Source organism: Zingiber officinale, chromosome 2B, assembly GCF_018446385.1.
Source record: "Zingiber officinale cultivar Zhangliang chromosome 2B, Zo_v1.1, whole genome shotgun sequence".
NCBI classification, from domain to species: Eukaryota; Viridiplantae; Streptophyta; class Magnoliopsida; order Zingiberales; family Zingiberaceae; genus Zingiber; species Zingiber officinale.
In genome coordinates this window covers 72,377,669-72,391,460 of record NC_055989.1, presented here as the reverse complement: position 1 = coordinate 72,391,460, position 13,792 = coordinate 72,377,669, and the positions used below count along the sequence as shown (strand labels likewise).

Genomic DNA, 13,792 nt, shown 5'->3' with positions numbered 1-13,792 from the left:
CTGACTCTGGCTCAATCATCTTTTGTTTGGCATTCGTTTGATATGTTCGGGCTGTCAGGTTTGCGAACACAAATCAAATTGAGTTGCATACCAACAATGAACTCCTTCCCCTCCTACTAGTTCTGCATCTGGCTAGAGAATTATGCTCAACGGCTGCAGGGAAGCAAGCACTCGGGCAATGGCTGCATTTGATCTGCCATGCTCTGAGCTGCCATGTTCATCAGCAACCGATAGCTAAGGAGATCCTCCTTTTCCATTACATCATTTATTTAAAGATAACTAATTCTTAGTTTGTTTGTGCATCATACATAAGCTTGCCAATGGGGCACTTCTTATCCTTTACAACTCTAACAATCCCCAAATGAAGTTGAAACTTGGGATGAATGTCGCCTAACTTCTCGGAGCAGGTCCTTAAATTTGAATGTCCATTTATCATCTTAAACTCTTCAATCGGAAAGAGAACCAAAGAAAGGAAGATCATTTTAAACTCTTTCGTCCTAAGACCTTGATGCATGTACAACCCACCATCCTCCTAAAATTCCAAGCATGCTCAGCTTTGTATCCCTCAGTTCGACCGTCGCATAACACAAAATCTTGTAATCTTCCACCTTGATGTTCTTGTATCCATACTGTGAAAATGTCATAATTATCAATTAGAACTGTTAGTACCAAGTACAAGAGATGGATGTTAACGTTTAGAAGCATATGCTAAACCACAACTTGAGGAGGATGGCTAAACAACATTTGCGAATTATTTCAGTTTAGTCAAGCTAAAGGCCTTCAGAAAACAAGATTTTTAATGGAAGCTACATATGTAATATTATGTCGGCTCTACAATGATATAGTATTTCAATTGAAATTTTGCTACACTTTCAGAAGCTATAGTAACTAAGACAAGTCTCACCTTTGATCTCGGCCATATAGTATTTTGATTATCTCTCTGATGTAACTGCAACATAAACTTTCTAGTGTAAGATAGAAATATTTATTAAGGTAAAGGAAGAAAAAAATTTGCCGAGCATTGGATCTTAGAGAAACATTCAACTATGCACCTCTGATGTTCTCACTGAATGAATTTCATTTAAATGCATATATCAGATATGTGACTATGATGAACCTATCAAAGACTTTTAGCAAAAACTCATTGGATAGTTAAAAAGGTTTAATCTACAAATGTGGAAGTATAAAGGACAAAGGGACTTGAAAAAAAAAGAAGGTAGATCGGCTACCTTAGCAACCCCCTAGTGTTGGCCCCACGGATATGGAGGGAGGTTTATACACGTACACAGACCTTAAATAGTGAATGTACTAAAGAATAATTTAATTGATTTGAATATTAATTAATGATATAGCCTTAAATAGAGCTCAATAGATGAGCCCTAAATTGTTGGGACAATCTCAACTTGAAGATAATGATGATGAAAGACTTGTTTCTCATATTGTAAAAACTATAAATTCTCATGTTATCTCTGATCTCTATTCATCTTCAACATCATTCAAGATACATCTAAATTCATCTCAAGTCTTACTTTCACATTGTTATTTACAAGCAAAAAGGAATACATTTAGGATAAGATGGCAAGGGCTGTCAACTGGTTTGAAACATAATACAGGAATGTTAAATAACCAAAAACAAATCATTAATTTCCCAAAGGCAGTTAACAAGTGTTCTCTTGCAAAATTAACCACTTCAAGATTACTGTTTTAGCTGTGAAATTCTAAAACCAAAAAAATCCAAATGAATTGTATGACTATGATCCATTGGAATGTACAAGCAGGAAACTAAACAAAAGTAAAAATGATGGAGCAGTAAACTCACCTGCTCGAGAAACATATAAATTGACAAAGGGTTTGGCCGTGAACTAAACAGGAGAAGAGCTACATTTATGAAAAGTGTGAGCGGATGTCTCCATCCCAACAGCACTGTCATGACAAGAACGGCAGGCAGCTGAAATTTTCTTACAATCGTGTAGAAGGGATGCAGTGTGTCTTTTGGTCGTCCTGAAGGTGCTGCTAACTCTACTTCGTCATCTATAAAATCTGCTACTTTACTAGTCAATTTAAATATACAACCACCCTTGAGTTCTATGAAATGTTAGCATGAGAATTAGAATCTCACTGAACAGCTTACCATCAAAAGCATGTAATGTAGAGGCTTGGCGGTTTATCATTGCACTAACAAATGCCAATCCGAATACGCTGCTGGATAAAGATTTCTTTCCTAGAAGAGTATCAACAGTATAAATATGAGATGATCATGTCTCAATACGAACTATAGGGAAAACTTGTTCTATTTCAGTTGGTGAAGCTGAGAGTTTAGACTTCAAAGAAAATTCAAAACTTCTTGAACACCTAGAAGAGAACTTTAAGATTAAGGGTTTAGAGTTATTCCTCCGGAAGGCTTTTGTAACTGATGAAAAATGAACAACACATTATCCTCTCGGAATTATCGTTCTTCTTTTTGAGTGATCTAAATATCCACATTTTGGTGTAAGAATGATGACAGGACTATGAATAGGGTAGGGCATGATGTTACGGCCAACTCAACGAATAGATCAACTATGTGGAATTTAGCTGAAGACGATAGCTACGAGTTATAAGGGAAGAAGTCACCAACCAAAGCATCTTCCGAGAGCAACAATCCTCCTCTTGACAAACTCAAACGGCGGCGGCGAGCGATTTGGCGAAGCAGGCAGGATCCTCCACTTGCTCTGACTCCTCGGCAACCAATAGGATACTCCCGGCGCTGATAAGTTGAAGCAAATAAGTTAGGTTTCACGAGATCACGAGGAGCTGCCGATCTTAACTTACTTGGAGATTAACTTACTTGGAGATCCAGAAAAAATCGAGCGTTGCAGCGAAGGCAGGGCGGTGGAGGTGGCCTTTGCTCCGCCGTTGCTGCGGCGGAGGGAGGAGAGAAGCCGCGAGGAGCGAGCGGCCATTTCCTTCTCCTCGTCTCCTCTCTCTTTCGCCCGGCGGTCTAGTGGGAGATGAACCGGTTTGGCGAGACTTGAAAAAAAAAACCCTAGTTAAATCAAATATTTAATTTAAAATAAAAAATATTATTAAGAATAATTTTCCAAAAAAATTAAAACAGCGCTTCAAATTATATAAATCACCAAAGATGTCTCTTTTTCAAAAAAATTTAAAAAAAATCAAAAAGCTTCCCATCAAAAAAAATATTTTCAAAATTCCTTTTATTCAACAATATTATAATAACTATTTAACATGTAAATATTACGAATAGTTAGTTATTATAACGATATTACTTCTAATGTTATTGTAGCAAATAGTCCTAACTTTTAGGACATATATTACTATTATATAGTTGTTACAAAGTTATTAAGTAGTAGTTACAATTATTTTTGATTAATTTAAAATAATTTTGATGAAGTTTAAATATTTTTATCAAGTTGGTAAATTTTTTTTGGATATAATAGTATTTAAAATTTAATATTTAAGATTCAAGATTTAAACAACTTAGTTGCTAAAGTTAATTAGTAACTATTACAAACTAAAAAATTAGTTTTTTATTTTAATCAAAATTATTATACATAAATTAATAATATATTAAAAATCTCTTACCATGTAATTAAAATTATTTAAATTTTGTTAAAATTACTTTAAAATAATTATAGTTAAATTATACCATCTAAATTCTAAAATCACTTGAAAATAATACTTATAGTTATTAGATAACTTTCATATATTATAACAGCCTACCATAATAATTAATCGTAACTACCACTATATCAATATGTTTTCAAAATTAAATTGATGTTAATGATATTTGTTAAAAATTTCATTATAGATAGTCTAATATAATTTATTATTTTTAACATTAATGATTTTAATAAATATCATTATAAAATACTTATAACTATATTTAAAAATAAATATCCACAAAAAATATCATAATAGTTATTTATTTTAGTAGTGACAATCCAATCTTCAACAACTTTGTGTGAATTTCTTAGAGCACGTCAGAATCACTATGATGGCACAAGTGAAGGTGAATTCATGCGGGAAAGGTCGACTTCTGAGTAGTTGTGATGGTCATCAAATCTTCTGTCCCTAATATCATCTGTCTCTATATCCTATTCGTCATCCTAGCCCATCGTCGGTGGCCTCTGACCGTCGTCCCGATCAACACTATAACCCTTGGGAAAGGTGAACTCAAGAGGGTCGCCATTAGCACGATCAACGTCGAAATTTGACCGGATCTGAGTAAATTTTCTTCTACCGTCGATTTAAGCCTCTGCTCAGATCTGGTCGGATTCCGACGTCGATCGTGCTGATGATGACCCCCTTGGGTTCACCTTCCCCAAGGGTTATAGTGTTGATCGAGGTGGCGGCCGAAGGCCGCCGGTAGTGAGCTGAGATGACGAGTGGGACACGGGGATAGAAAAATTTGGGGACAGAGAATTTGACTCGTTGTGACGGAGGGTGTAGTCAACAAGAAAGGCTTTTGAGACAAGGACAAAGGGATGACATTTAAAATGAAGAGATTGCATTCCGTAGTAAATTTATTTCTAATTCATATAAATCTAAAAGTATATTTATAATTAGTATTTATTTAATTTTATAAAAATTTATATGTGATTTTGTATTAAATTTATTTTAAATTCCGTTTAAACCTTCTTTTTCAAATATTATAGTTTATTAAAATAAACAGATTAATAATTTTATAATAAATCTGTCTCTAATTTATATAAATATGAAATAAATTTTATTTCCGTTTTAAATTTTCATTAAATTTTAAACAGATTTTGTTGACTGAAATTATACGGTCTCAAATTCCATAAGTCATATTTATTTTTGTTTATAAAATTTTTTATATAATTTTGTATCAAATTTATTTTAAATTCCTTCTTGATTTTTTTTCTTCAAATTTTATATTTTATTAAAGTGAAACTGATTAATAATTCCATAGAAAATCTGTGTCTGATTGATACAAATTTTATTTTCATTTTAAAAATTCGTTTATGAAGCCTTGCTTTCTTGTAGGGACTTTTATGATAAATTTTTCTTCTTCTTTTCTCATATGATTACACATTCTACATTCAATGAGTTCACTGTATTCATTCCAAAATACCATGTAGTTATTTATACAATAATCAATTTTTTGAAGCCCCTAATTAATTTCTTTGTATTGTAGAAGCTACCAGTCTTTATGTTATCAACAAGGAATAACTCAAACATTAATTAACAAATGTTATCGTAATATCGTTTTGAGAAATGATGATCTTGTTGGCTTGTAAAGACATTAGGAGGGGGGATGGGGGTTGAATAACGTTCGTCGAAAATCTTGATTTTAAAACAAGTCACACAATGGAAAAGAAAGATAACAAAAACACACACTAATACAAATAATTTTTTACTTGGTTCGGAACCTTCGACTGCTGCGATTGCAAGGTTACAAACATAGTCCCACATTGAAAACACATGTGAAAGATCATGAGTTTATATGAAAAAGATGTCTCCATTGGCATGAGGTCTTTTGGGTAGAGCCCAAGAGCAAAATCATGAGGGCTTAGACCCAAAGTGGGCAATATCATACCATTGTGGAGATATCTAAACTCTTTTCGATTATTCAATTGGTATCAGAGTCCGGACTGCTAGAAGGTCTAACCGCCGACTGTGCACAAGAGTTATGGTGTAATTGAGCCATGTGAGTAAAATATTGACCTCGAACAAAGGAAGTGGGGACTCTCGTGTAGAGAGGACCAGATACCAGGCAAGAACTCCTAGTTGCGGTTAGGCAAGGAAGTCCTAGTAGGTTGAGTGGACCGAGGGACAGGAAGACCTGGTGGGTCGAGGATTGGACTTGGGAAGCCTGTGGTCCTTTGATTGAGGGGGGATTGTTGCGTTTGTACGGTTACAAACATAGTCCCACATTGAAAACACATGTGAAAGATCATGAGTTTATATGAAAAAGGTATCTCCATTGGCATGAGGCCTTTTGAGTAAAGTCCAAGAACAAAACCATGAGGGCTTAGGCCCAAAGTGAACAATATCATACCATTGTGGAGATATCTAAACTCTTTTCGATGACTCCTACTTCAAGGCTCGCACTCGTCAAGTACTTTCGTTAGGCAATCACTATCAGTTCGATAATGGATTACTAAGATTTAGTACAAGAACTGAAATTAATTGTCATCGACAAACAGAAAGGAAATTTGAAGTCTTTCGTTCTTCGAACTTCGGAGCAGTCTTTCAGTGTCGTCGGAGCCTTTTCGGAACAGCACGCAAGAATGAAACTTGTAGCAATTGTCGTTATGAAACTGTTGGTTGAAGGCCTTTATATAGGCTCATTTTGAGTGTCTGGAACCCCTCCGGGCGCTTGGACCGATGTTGACATGGCGATCTCTTGTCAAAACTTGATCCATTATGTTTATCCACCTTCGGGCGCCCGAACCCCCTCCAGGCACCTGGACAGTTGACGTGGGTTCGGCCAGTCATCGTGCTCCAACTCAACTTCAGGATAAAATTTCTGGTTCGGACGCCTAGACCAACCCTGGGCGCTTGGACCACCGGGGTGCCTAGCAGGCCGCTCTGAGCATCCGGACCAGCTCCGAGCATCCAGACCGTCCGGGCGCTGGATTGCTCCAGGCGCCTGGACGCCCTCTTTTCAACCCCTTTTCTCTTTTTTCCTGCAACAAGGTTAGCACACAAGCAATAATAAGAAAAAGGAAAAGTAACAATTTGACAGTCTACGGACTGTCCGACCCTGACCTTCGGTTTCGTTGAAACCCACAGGTCAGACCAATGCCTACAGTTCCCTCGATCGGGAACTTGTCCTCACTGGATTTTTCCTCTAGTTTTTACCTCCACTTACCAACTGCAATCGCTTGACTTGCCTTTAACCCACCAGGTCTTCCCGTCAGTTGTTAGGTCTTATGGACCCAACTGGACTTCGGCCGGTTGTCAGGTCCCGTGGACCCAACCAGACTTTCTGCCAGATATCGGATCCCGCGGACTTATCTGGACTTCGCACCAACTATCGGGTCCCGCGGATCTAGCTAGATTTCAGCCTGGTGTTAGGTCTTCTATGTTGGGACCTTGACGTCTACTAGAGGGGGGGGGGTGAATAGCTCGTCAACCAAATCGATGGATTCTTATAATGTTAGTGCGCAGTGGAATACAAAACAAACTAACAAATAGAAATCTAAACTAAAACAAGAAGAATGAAGACAAGCAAACCACAAAGACACCTAGTTGTGTTTCCCGCCACCAGTCGATTGATACAACCATTAGTCGACTGGTCCTAAGTGGAATTCGATCGTTGTAGGCCAATGGATCGATACCAGTCAACTGATGAAAACACCAGTCGACTGCTCCACACGAGTTGAGCGAATAGAGACATTCTATTCGCTACCAAACGACTGATAGAATACCAGTCGATTGCTACACTAACTGCTATATTAATTGCTACAGTAACCTGCTATAGTGACTACTACAGTAAAACCCTAAACCTAGGATTTTACCTTGAGTATAATCTCTCATGTACTCATCCTTGCCCGCACAACGTAGACCTAGCCTTTTAGCCTCCTCCATCAGCCTCACGTCCCTCGGATGCCTCCCCATCCTTCACGCCTTACTTTCTGGAGCTTCCATCGGCCTTGTCATTATTGTCAGGTCTTCCTTTTCCAAGAGGTCGCCCTCCATGATTTCATCCTTTGCCAAGTCACACTTGGACTTACGTTGTGAAGACTACATGCTTGGACTTACACCGCCAAAACTCACCCTTGGACTTTCCTCCTTTGCCAAGATCATACTTGGACTTTCCTTGTTGTACCTGTATCCTACACACTCACAATGTATATCAAATACAACAATAACCCTAACTTAAACCTTTGCCCAAACATCAAAACCTAGGGCACCTAGATTGCTCCAACATTAATCTAGACTCGTCAACTCCTGCACACTTGGTAAAGCAATTAGACCACAAATATTTTAACTTTAATCCACTTGTCATTCATCAAAATCTGAGTTAAATCATTAGTGTAAACTACACCAACAGTTCTACCTTCATGTTCATTAGTCTTGCAGTAATTGATAGTTGAAAATGATGAGAAGGAATGTCTTCTCACACTTCTCTTCCACATGTCATATAGTTTTTAAACTTTAGGTGTTGGTATTTAAGCTATATTGAAATGATCAACCATATTGATCATATAGTAAACCATTGATTGCATTGCATTGTCATTAGCTAATTCCTCCCATGAAAATGGTTAGATGATGAAACAACAAAAGTTCCAATTGGTTCAAATACATAACGCTCTCAATGACAATACCAGTTATAGTAATTTGGAACAAATCTATTTCTATCTAGATGTACTTTCATGGTATCCTCATCACGGAAATTTGTATTCCTATATTTGCAATAATTATACGGACAACATAACTCATCACCATTCAAATACTCCGGATGACGCATAGGAAACTTTACAAACTCTTCAATTCCATCAAAATATTTTTCGTTAATAAATTCATTTTCTAACTTATCCAAAATTATTCATATACATTTTATCTAATGAGAAATAAATTTACAACAATATTAAGTGTATAAAACTAAGCATGCAGATAGTTTATACTTAATAAGGATTAAATTATTAAAATTTAATACTATCAATATAACTTAAACTTAAACTAAATTGAACCTCATAAGAAGCACGATATCACTAAGAGTGAAGATAGCAAACATGGTGGAAATAAGATCTTAGCTAATGCATTGTACTTGAATATAACAATGAGCTAGCAAACATTAACTAAAATCAATTACATTTCATAATACCTTAAATACAATAAAATTAGGGAAAGATAATTGACCTTAGTGTAGTAATCCTTACCACACTGCCGCCTCACTACCGCGCAATCTGATGACCACCCGATGCTCAACTCCTCCAATGTTGGATCTGAATGAATCACCTACGAGACTGTGTTGAACTAGCCTCTGCATTGAAATACACATGAATATAATCTTACATATATCTATAGATTAATGAAAAGCAGACAACAAACTCAATTGACCAAGGCATGCCCGGTCAGGGTTGCACGCATATACATTGCCCGACTAGATCAAGGCATGGCACACACGACGAGGGCACACTCATGGCTACAAGTTCCCGACTGGTCAACTTCACGATCGGTCAAGCTCGCGATAACGATCTAACGGTTGTCCATGCTCGCAACAACAAGCTCACGATTAGCCAATCTTGCTGCCGCGAGCTAACGACGGGCCAAGCTCACATCCTGCTAAGATCATGGTCGTGAGATCACGACCGGCCAAGCTCCCGGTCGCTAGCACACGACCTGCCAAGCGCGCGACTGCGATCTAGCGGATGACCAAGCTTGCGATCGCCCAAGCTCATAGATGCCAGCTCGTGACGAAAAAGTGAGGAGATCAGGGAAGGGGAGAGGAGAGCATATTGAGATCAAAGAGGAGAGGATGCCTGAGGTCGGAAAGGACGTCGGATATCGAAGAGGAGAGGATGTTGGAGAGATCATGGGAGAGCGAAGAAGGCAAAATTAAAATTAGGGTTATTTACTGTCTCTATTTATCGATGAAAAGGAAAATCTATCACTAAAATAGTGACGGAATTGTTTTTCATCGCTATTGAGAGATGGGAAATAAATGTTGGAGCAATCACAATGGTCCGTGCGACCATGTGTTTTGATGTTTGGGCAAATAGTTTAAGTTAGGTTTACCCTTGTATTTAATATGTGTATGTGAGTGTGCAGGTTTGCAAGATACACATATGACTCAGCTTGATGGCTTCGGGTCCCGTGAAGGATGGAGCATCCGTGGGACCGTGGACAAGGCAACGAGGACAAGGGCTGAGGGAAGCGACTTTGAGGCATACGCGAAGGATGACATTGGGATGAGCCGCGGGCTTGGATGGATCCGAGGGACGAGAGCCAAAGGAAGTAAGCTTGAAGGCAAGAGGTCAAAGCTGCGAAAAAGATTCAACTGAGTCGTGAGGGTCCGAGTGCGAGAGAAATGTACTTAGGAAGGGAAACCCTAAGTTTAGGGTTGTACTAGTCAACTGGTACTGGGATCGGTCGACTGGGGTTGAGTATAGAATGCTTCTGTGCCCGAAACGGTTGGGATCAATCGACTGGTTTGTGGATCAATTGACTGGTAAAGAGTCGTTGGCCAAGCACCAGTTGACTGGTCCATACACCAGTTGACTGGTAACGATAAAATCAGGTGTGCTGATTCCCCAAGCTCTATATAAGGGAGCTTGGGATGGCTGGCCAAGGTGACGAAAGTAGACTTGGTTAAAACCTGATTAATAGTCACCAAGTGCTCATTGTGTTCCAAGAGATCTTGGTAAGAGTTGTAGTGAGGTTTCTCCACCCACAAGGAGGCTTGAGGTAGCCGAAGTTTGCCAGGAGCTAATCCACTGAAGGATTGATGGATCGTCCAACTTACGGATAGTCGTGGAGTAGGAGCTCTAATCTCCGAACCACATTAAAAGAAACGTGTTAGCGGTTTGCATTTCTCTTCTTATCTTTAGATTAGCTTTCATATTCATATTAGTATTTATATTCGTTGTTTTCTGTTGTGCACTAACGAATACGTAGGAAGCAATCGATTTCGGGGCACGACCTATTCAACCCCCCTTCTAACCGGCCACACAATCCCCAATAATAAATTCCGTCCCATAATAATAATGAAATTTCTTTTCTAGTGCTAATTAGCAATGAAAATTAAAATTCATTGTTAATTAGCAATGAATTTTAATTCCGTCGCTAGTTCTGTTGTATTTCTTATAGTGACTTAGTATGATTTGCTAAATTTACTTTGTCAAATCATTTACTTATAAATCCAAATCTAATGTCTCTAAATCCTCGGGGCTATGGTGCAATGGTAAGAGCGTTCACTTGTCTTCCAGACACCCACATTTCGACATTACCTAGTCTGATTAATATTACTCACAACTAATCTACATTAAAAAATCAAAAACATTTAAAAAAAATTAAGTAAAAATTAAATTATATAAATATTACATCTAAATTATTCTGAAATAACTCCTTTCACATCGGACATAATTATTTATGGCTGAACAATTAATAAGTATTAGATTTTTTTACTATAAGTTAATTGACGTTGTAATAGATGTAAAAAAATAAATAAAAAAAACACTAAACTAAATCTAATAACAAAATGTTCTAATGCGATTTATTCTTAATTTTTATTTCAAAAAATTTAATATCTTATTTTTTATATAATATATGTATTATATAGTTAACAAATTTATATATAACTTATATAATCTATTATTTTCTCGGTAACATAATTAAAACTGCTGATAATCATGTTTAATTCACGATTGATTTCGACGCGCGATAAATCAATGAGAAAGCGATGTTTTAATTTGTCATGAAAGTTCCAATAAAATAGTCTGGTAAATAATTTATATACATTATAATTTATTTAATTTATATAAATAATAGAAATAATATAATTTTAAAACATTAGATGAATTATCATAAATTAGTACCTCATACATATAAATTAAACAATATACCAGATCCATATAGTAGTACAATATAAGCATGCCCACCTAATGTAAGGTAAGATTGTTATCTTTTTTGAATTTATTAGATTGATATTTTAGAAAAATAATCGTTTTACAACAAATTATATTGCCTAATTGCTCCAACATTGAAAATCAAGAGATAGAAAAAAAAACTTAGTAAATAAATTTTTAATATAATTTTTGGTTAATTATCGTAATAATAGATGCAACAAATAAATAAATAAATAATATATTAAATCTAATAACTAATTTTTCTTATAAGATTTATTATTTATTTTTTTAAAAAAATTTTAATTTTAAATTCTAATCCTTAAATTAAATTATAAATTTTAAATCCTAACCCCTAAATCCAAAACCTAAATCGCCCGGCGACAAAATAGTGAGAAGGCGGCCGAAACAGTTTGATCCCGACGCCTTTGCTCGCCTGATGACGGACCATCTTCTTGATCCCGACGCCTTTGCTCGCCTGATGATCACGCGCCGGCGTGATCATGCAAGCGCCCCGGAGGACCGCCTCACTTCTCTCCACAACGACCTTCTCATCTCCATCCTCTCCTTCCTCCCCATCAGGCAGCGCGTCGCCCTCTCCGCCGTCTGCTCCCGCTTGCTCCGCCTCCTCCCCTCCATACCCCGACTCGACGCCTTCCGCCTCGAGGTCGTGCATCCCTCCGGCGGCGTCGACATCAGCCAACACTTTACCTTCCCCCGCGCCCTGATCCGCCAATGCCACATCATCTTCCACAAGTTCACCTATTTATCCAAACGCCTCGAGCAGCTCCTCGTCGAGGACCTCGTCGAGGTGGGCGTCCAAGATCTCATCCTCGAAACCGCCGGTGAGAGATTGTTGAATCTCAGCGGCAAGGAAAATTGCGGCTTCTTCGGCCTCAAGTCGCTGAGGAGTCTCTCCTTACTAGGAATCTCGGTGGGACGCTTTGATGGCCACCCCCATCCGCCGCCCATCGCTTGCACCCTTCTCACCTCCCTCAAAATTAAACATTGTGACCTTCACCGGAATGATTTCCTGCGAGCCTTCCTCATCTCTTGCCCTTTCCTCGAGACTCTACATTTCTTCTATTCCTTCGAATACGGGGACAACTTAAGCATCCACTCCGGCTCCATTAAGCATCTAGTCCTATTATTCGCAAACTCCACCGTCAGCGGCACCATCAACGTCCGCTGCCCAAATCTTGAGTCGCTCACCGTCAACGTCGCCAGTGAGCTGCGCATTGAAGCTCCCAAGGTCCGGAACGCGTCATTACTTCTCGGCCTCTATCCGTCGACAGATCCTCCAGATGCATTGATGAAGATTCTCGGAGCTCATTTTGGAACCGATGACGCTTGGCTCATGCTGAATTCTAACCCAACTCCAAATGTATGAGAAGATCGATCGATAAATCTGACCTTCCTAAATTTTATACACGCTCTAACAAAATTTGCTTTGATTGACAGGGATTAACAGCAGGACACGAAAATTATAGAATTTTGTCTCCGGAATGCAAACAGGACGCCGTTATTTTCAACTTTGACTTCGATCTTAAAGATCAATCCTCAGCGATGATATTGACTCAGTTTCTTAAGAAACTTAATCACCACAATACCAGGTTTGATATTCGTGTGGATGCTATGCATATACAGAGCACTAATGAAATGGCAAGGGACGATCACTTGCTTCATAGCTCTACATATGTAGAGCTAATTAAATTACGAATGATCATGTCCGAGAAGAGGTTTGAAGAGTTTCTTTCGAATCAAAAGAGGATGGAGGAGGAATTAAAGCAGACAGTATTGCAAAAGCTGAAAAGTCGCACCAGTAAAGAGGAATTCAAGGATATATTAGTTTCCAATGAGTCCCTGGTCGAAGTATCCTCGAGTATCACTAATTGCATTGAAATAAAATTTTAGTGTGTTTTTTCTGTTCGCTAAGTGTTTGATTTCAGTCATACAATGCCTTTATTTAAAGCTCAGTTCTTGCATTTCTGACGACTAATTTGTTGGACTTATGATTTGCGAGCTTTAGATAATTAACCTTTTAATGCTTTAGAGATAATGATGTGAATGTCTATCAAAATGGAGCGAGGTTTAGCATGGTTTGAATTGCACGCCCAAAAATAAATGTCAGGGCATCAAGAATTATTTTTTGATAAAGTTCGTTTGCTTAAGTTACCTGAGTATTATAGGTATTAGATTGACAGATATACATGGAGATTGTTACCACTATCTTCAGGAAGTTAGGTACTCTTCAA

General features: G+C 37.9%; 2 protein-coding genes across 8 annotated transcripts; one reads left to right on the top strand and one right to left on the bottom strand.

Moving 5' to 3' along the window:
• Positions 1-143: 143 nt before the first annotated feature.
• On the bottom strand, positions 144-3,011 carry LOC122045864. Of its 7 annotated transcripts, none has more exons than XM_042606265.1 (7): positions 2,828-3,011; positions 2,618-2,746; positions 2,132-2,221; positions 1,964-2,046; positions 1,820-1,878; positions 905-949; positions 144-629 (listed from the first exon to the last, which is right to left on the bottom strand). In XM_042606265.1, the coding sequence occupies exons 1-7, from the start codon at positions 2,940-2,942 to the stop codon at positions 566-568; spliced, it is 585 nt and encodes a 194-aa protein (XP_042462199.1). In that variant the 5' UTR covers positions 2,943-3,011; the 3' UTR covers positions 144-565. The 7 variants fall into 7 exon arrangements, 6 of the variants coding, with proteins under 6 accessions (XP_042462199.1, XP_042462200.1, XP_042462201.1 ...); XM_042606266.1 differs by having other exon boundaries at positions 1,964-2,040; XM_042606267.1 differs by having other exon boundaries at positions 1,964-2,031.
• An 8,902-nt stretch (positions 3,012-11,913) lies between these two features.
• On the top strand, positions 11,914-13,518 carry LOC122049185. Its single transcript, XM_042610613.1, has 2 exons — positions 11,914-12,921; positions 12,999-13,518. Exons 1-2 carry the CDS (start codon positions 11,977-11,979, stop codon positions 13,449-13,451), a joined length of 1,398 nt encoding a protein of 465 aa, XP_042466547.1. The 5' UTR covers positions 11,914-11,976; the 3' UTR covers positions 13,452-13,518.
• The last annotated feature ends 274 nt before the right edge of the window (positions 13,519-13,792 follow it).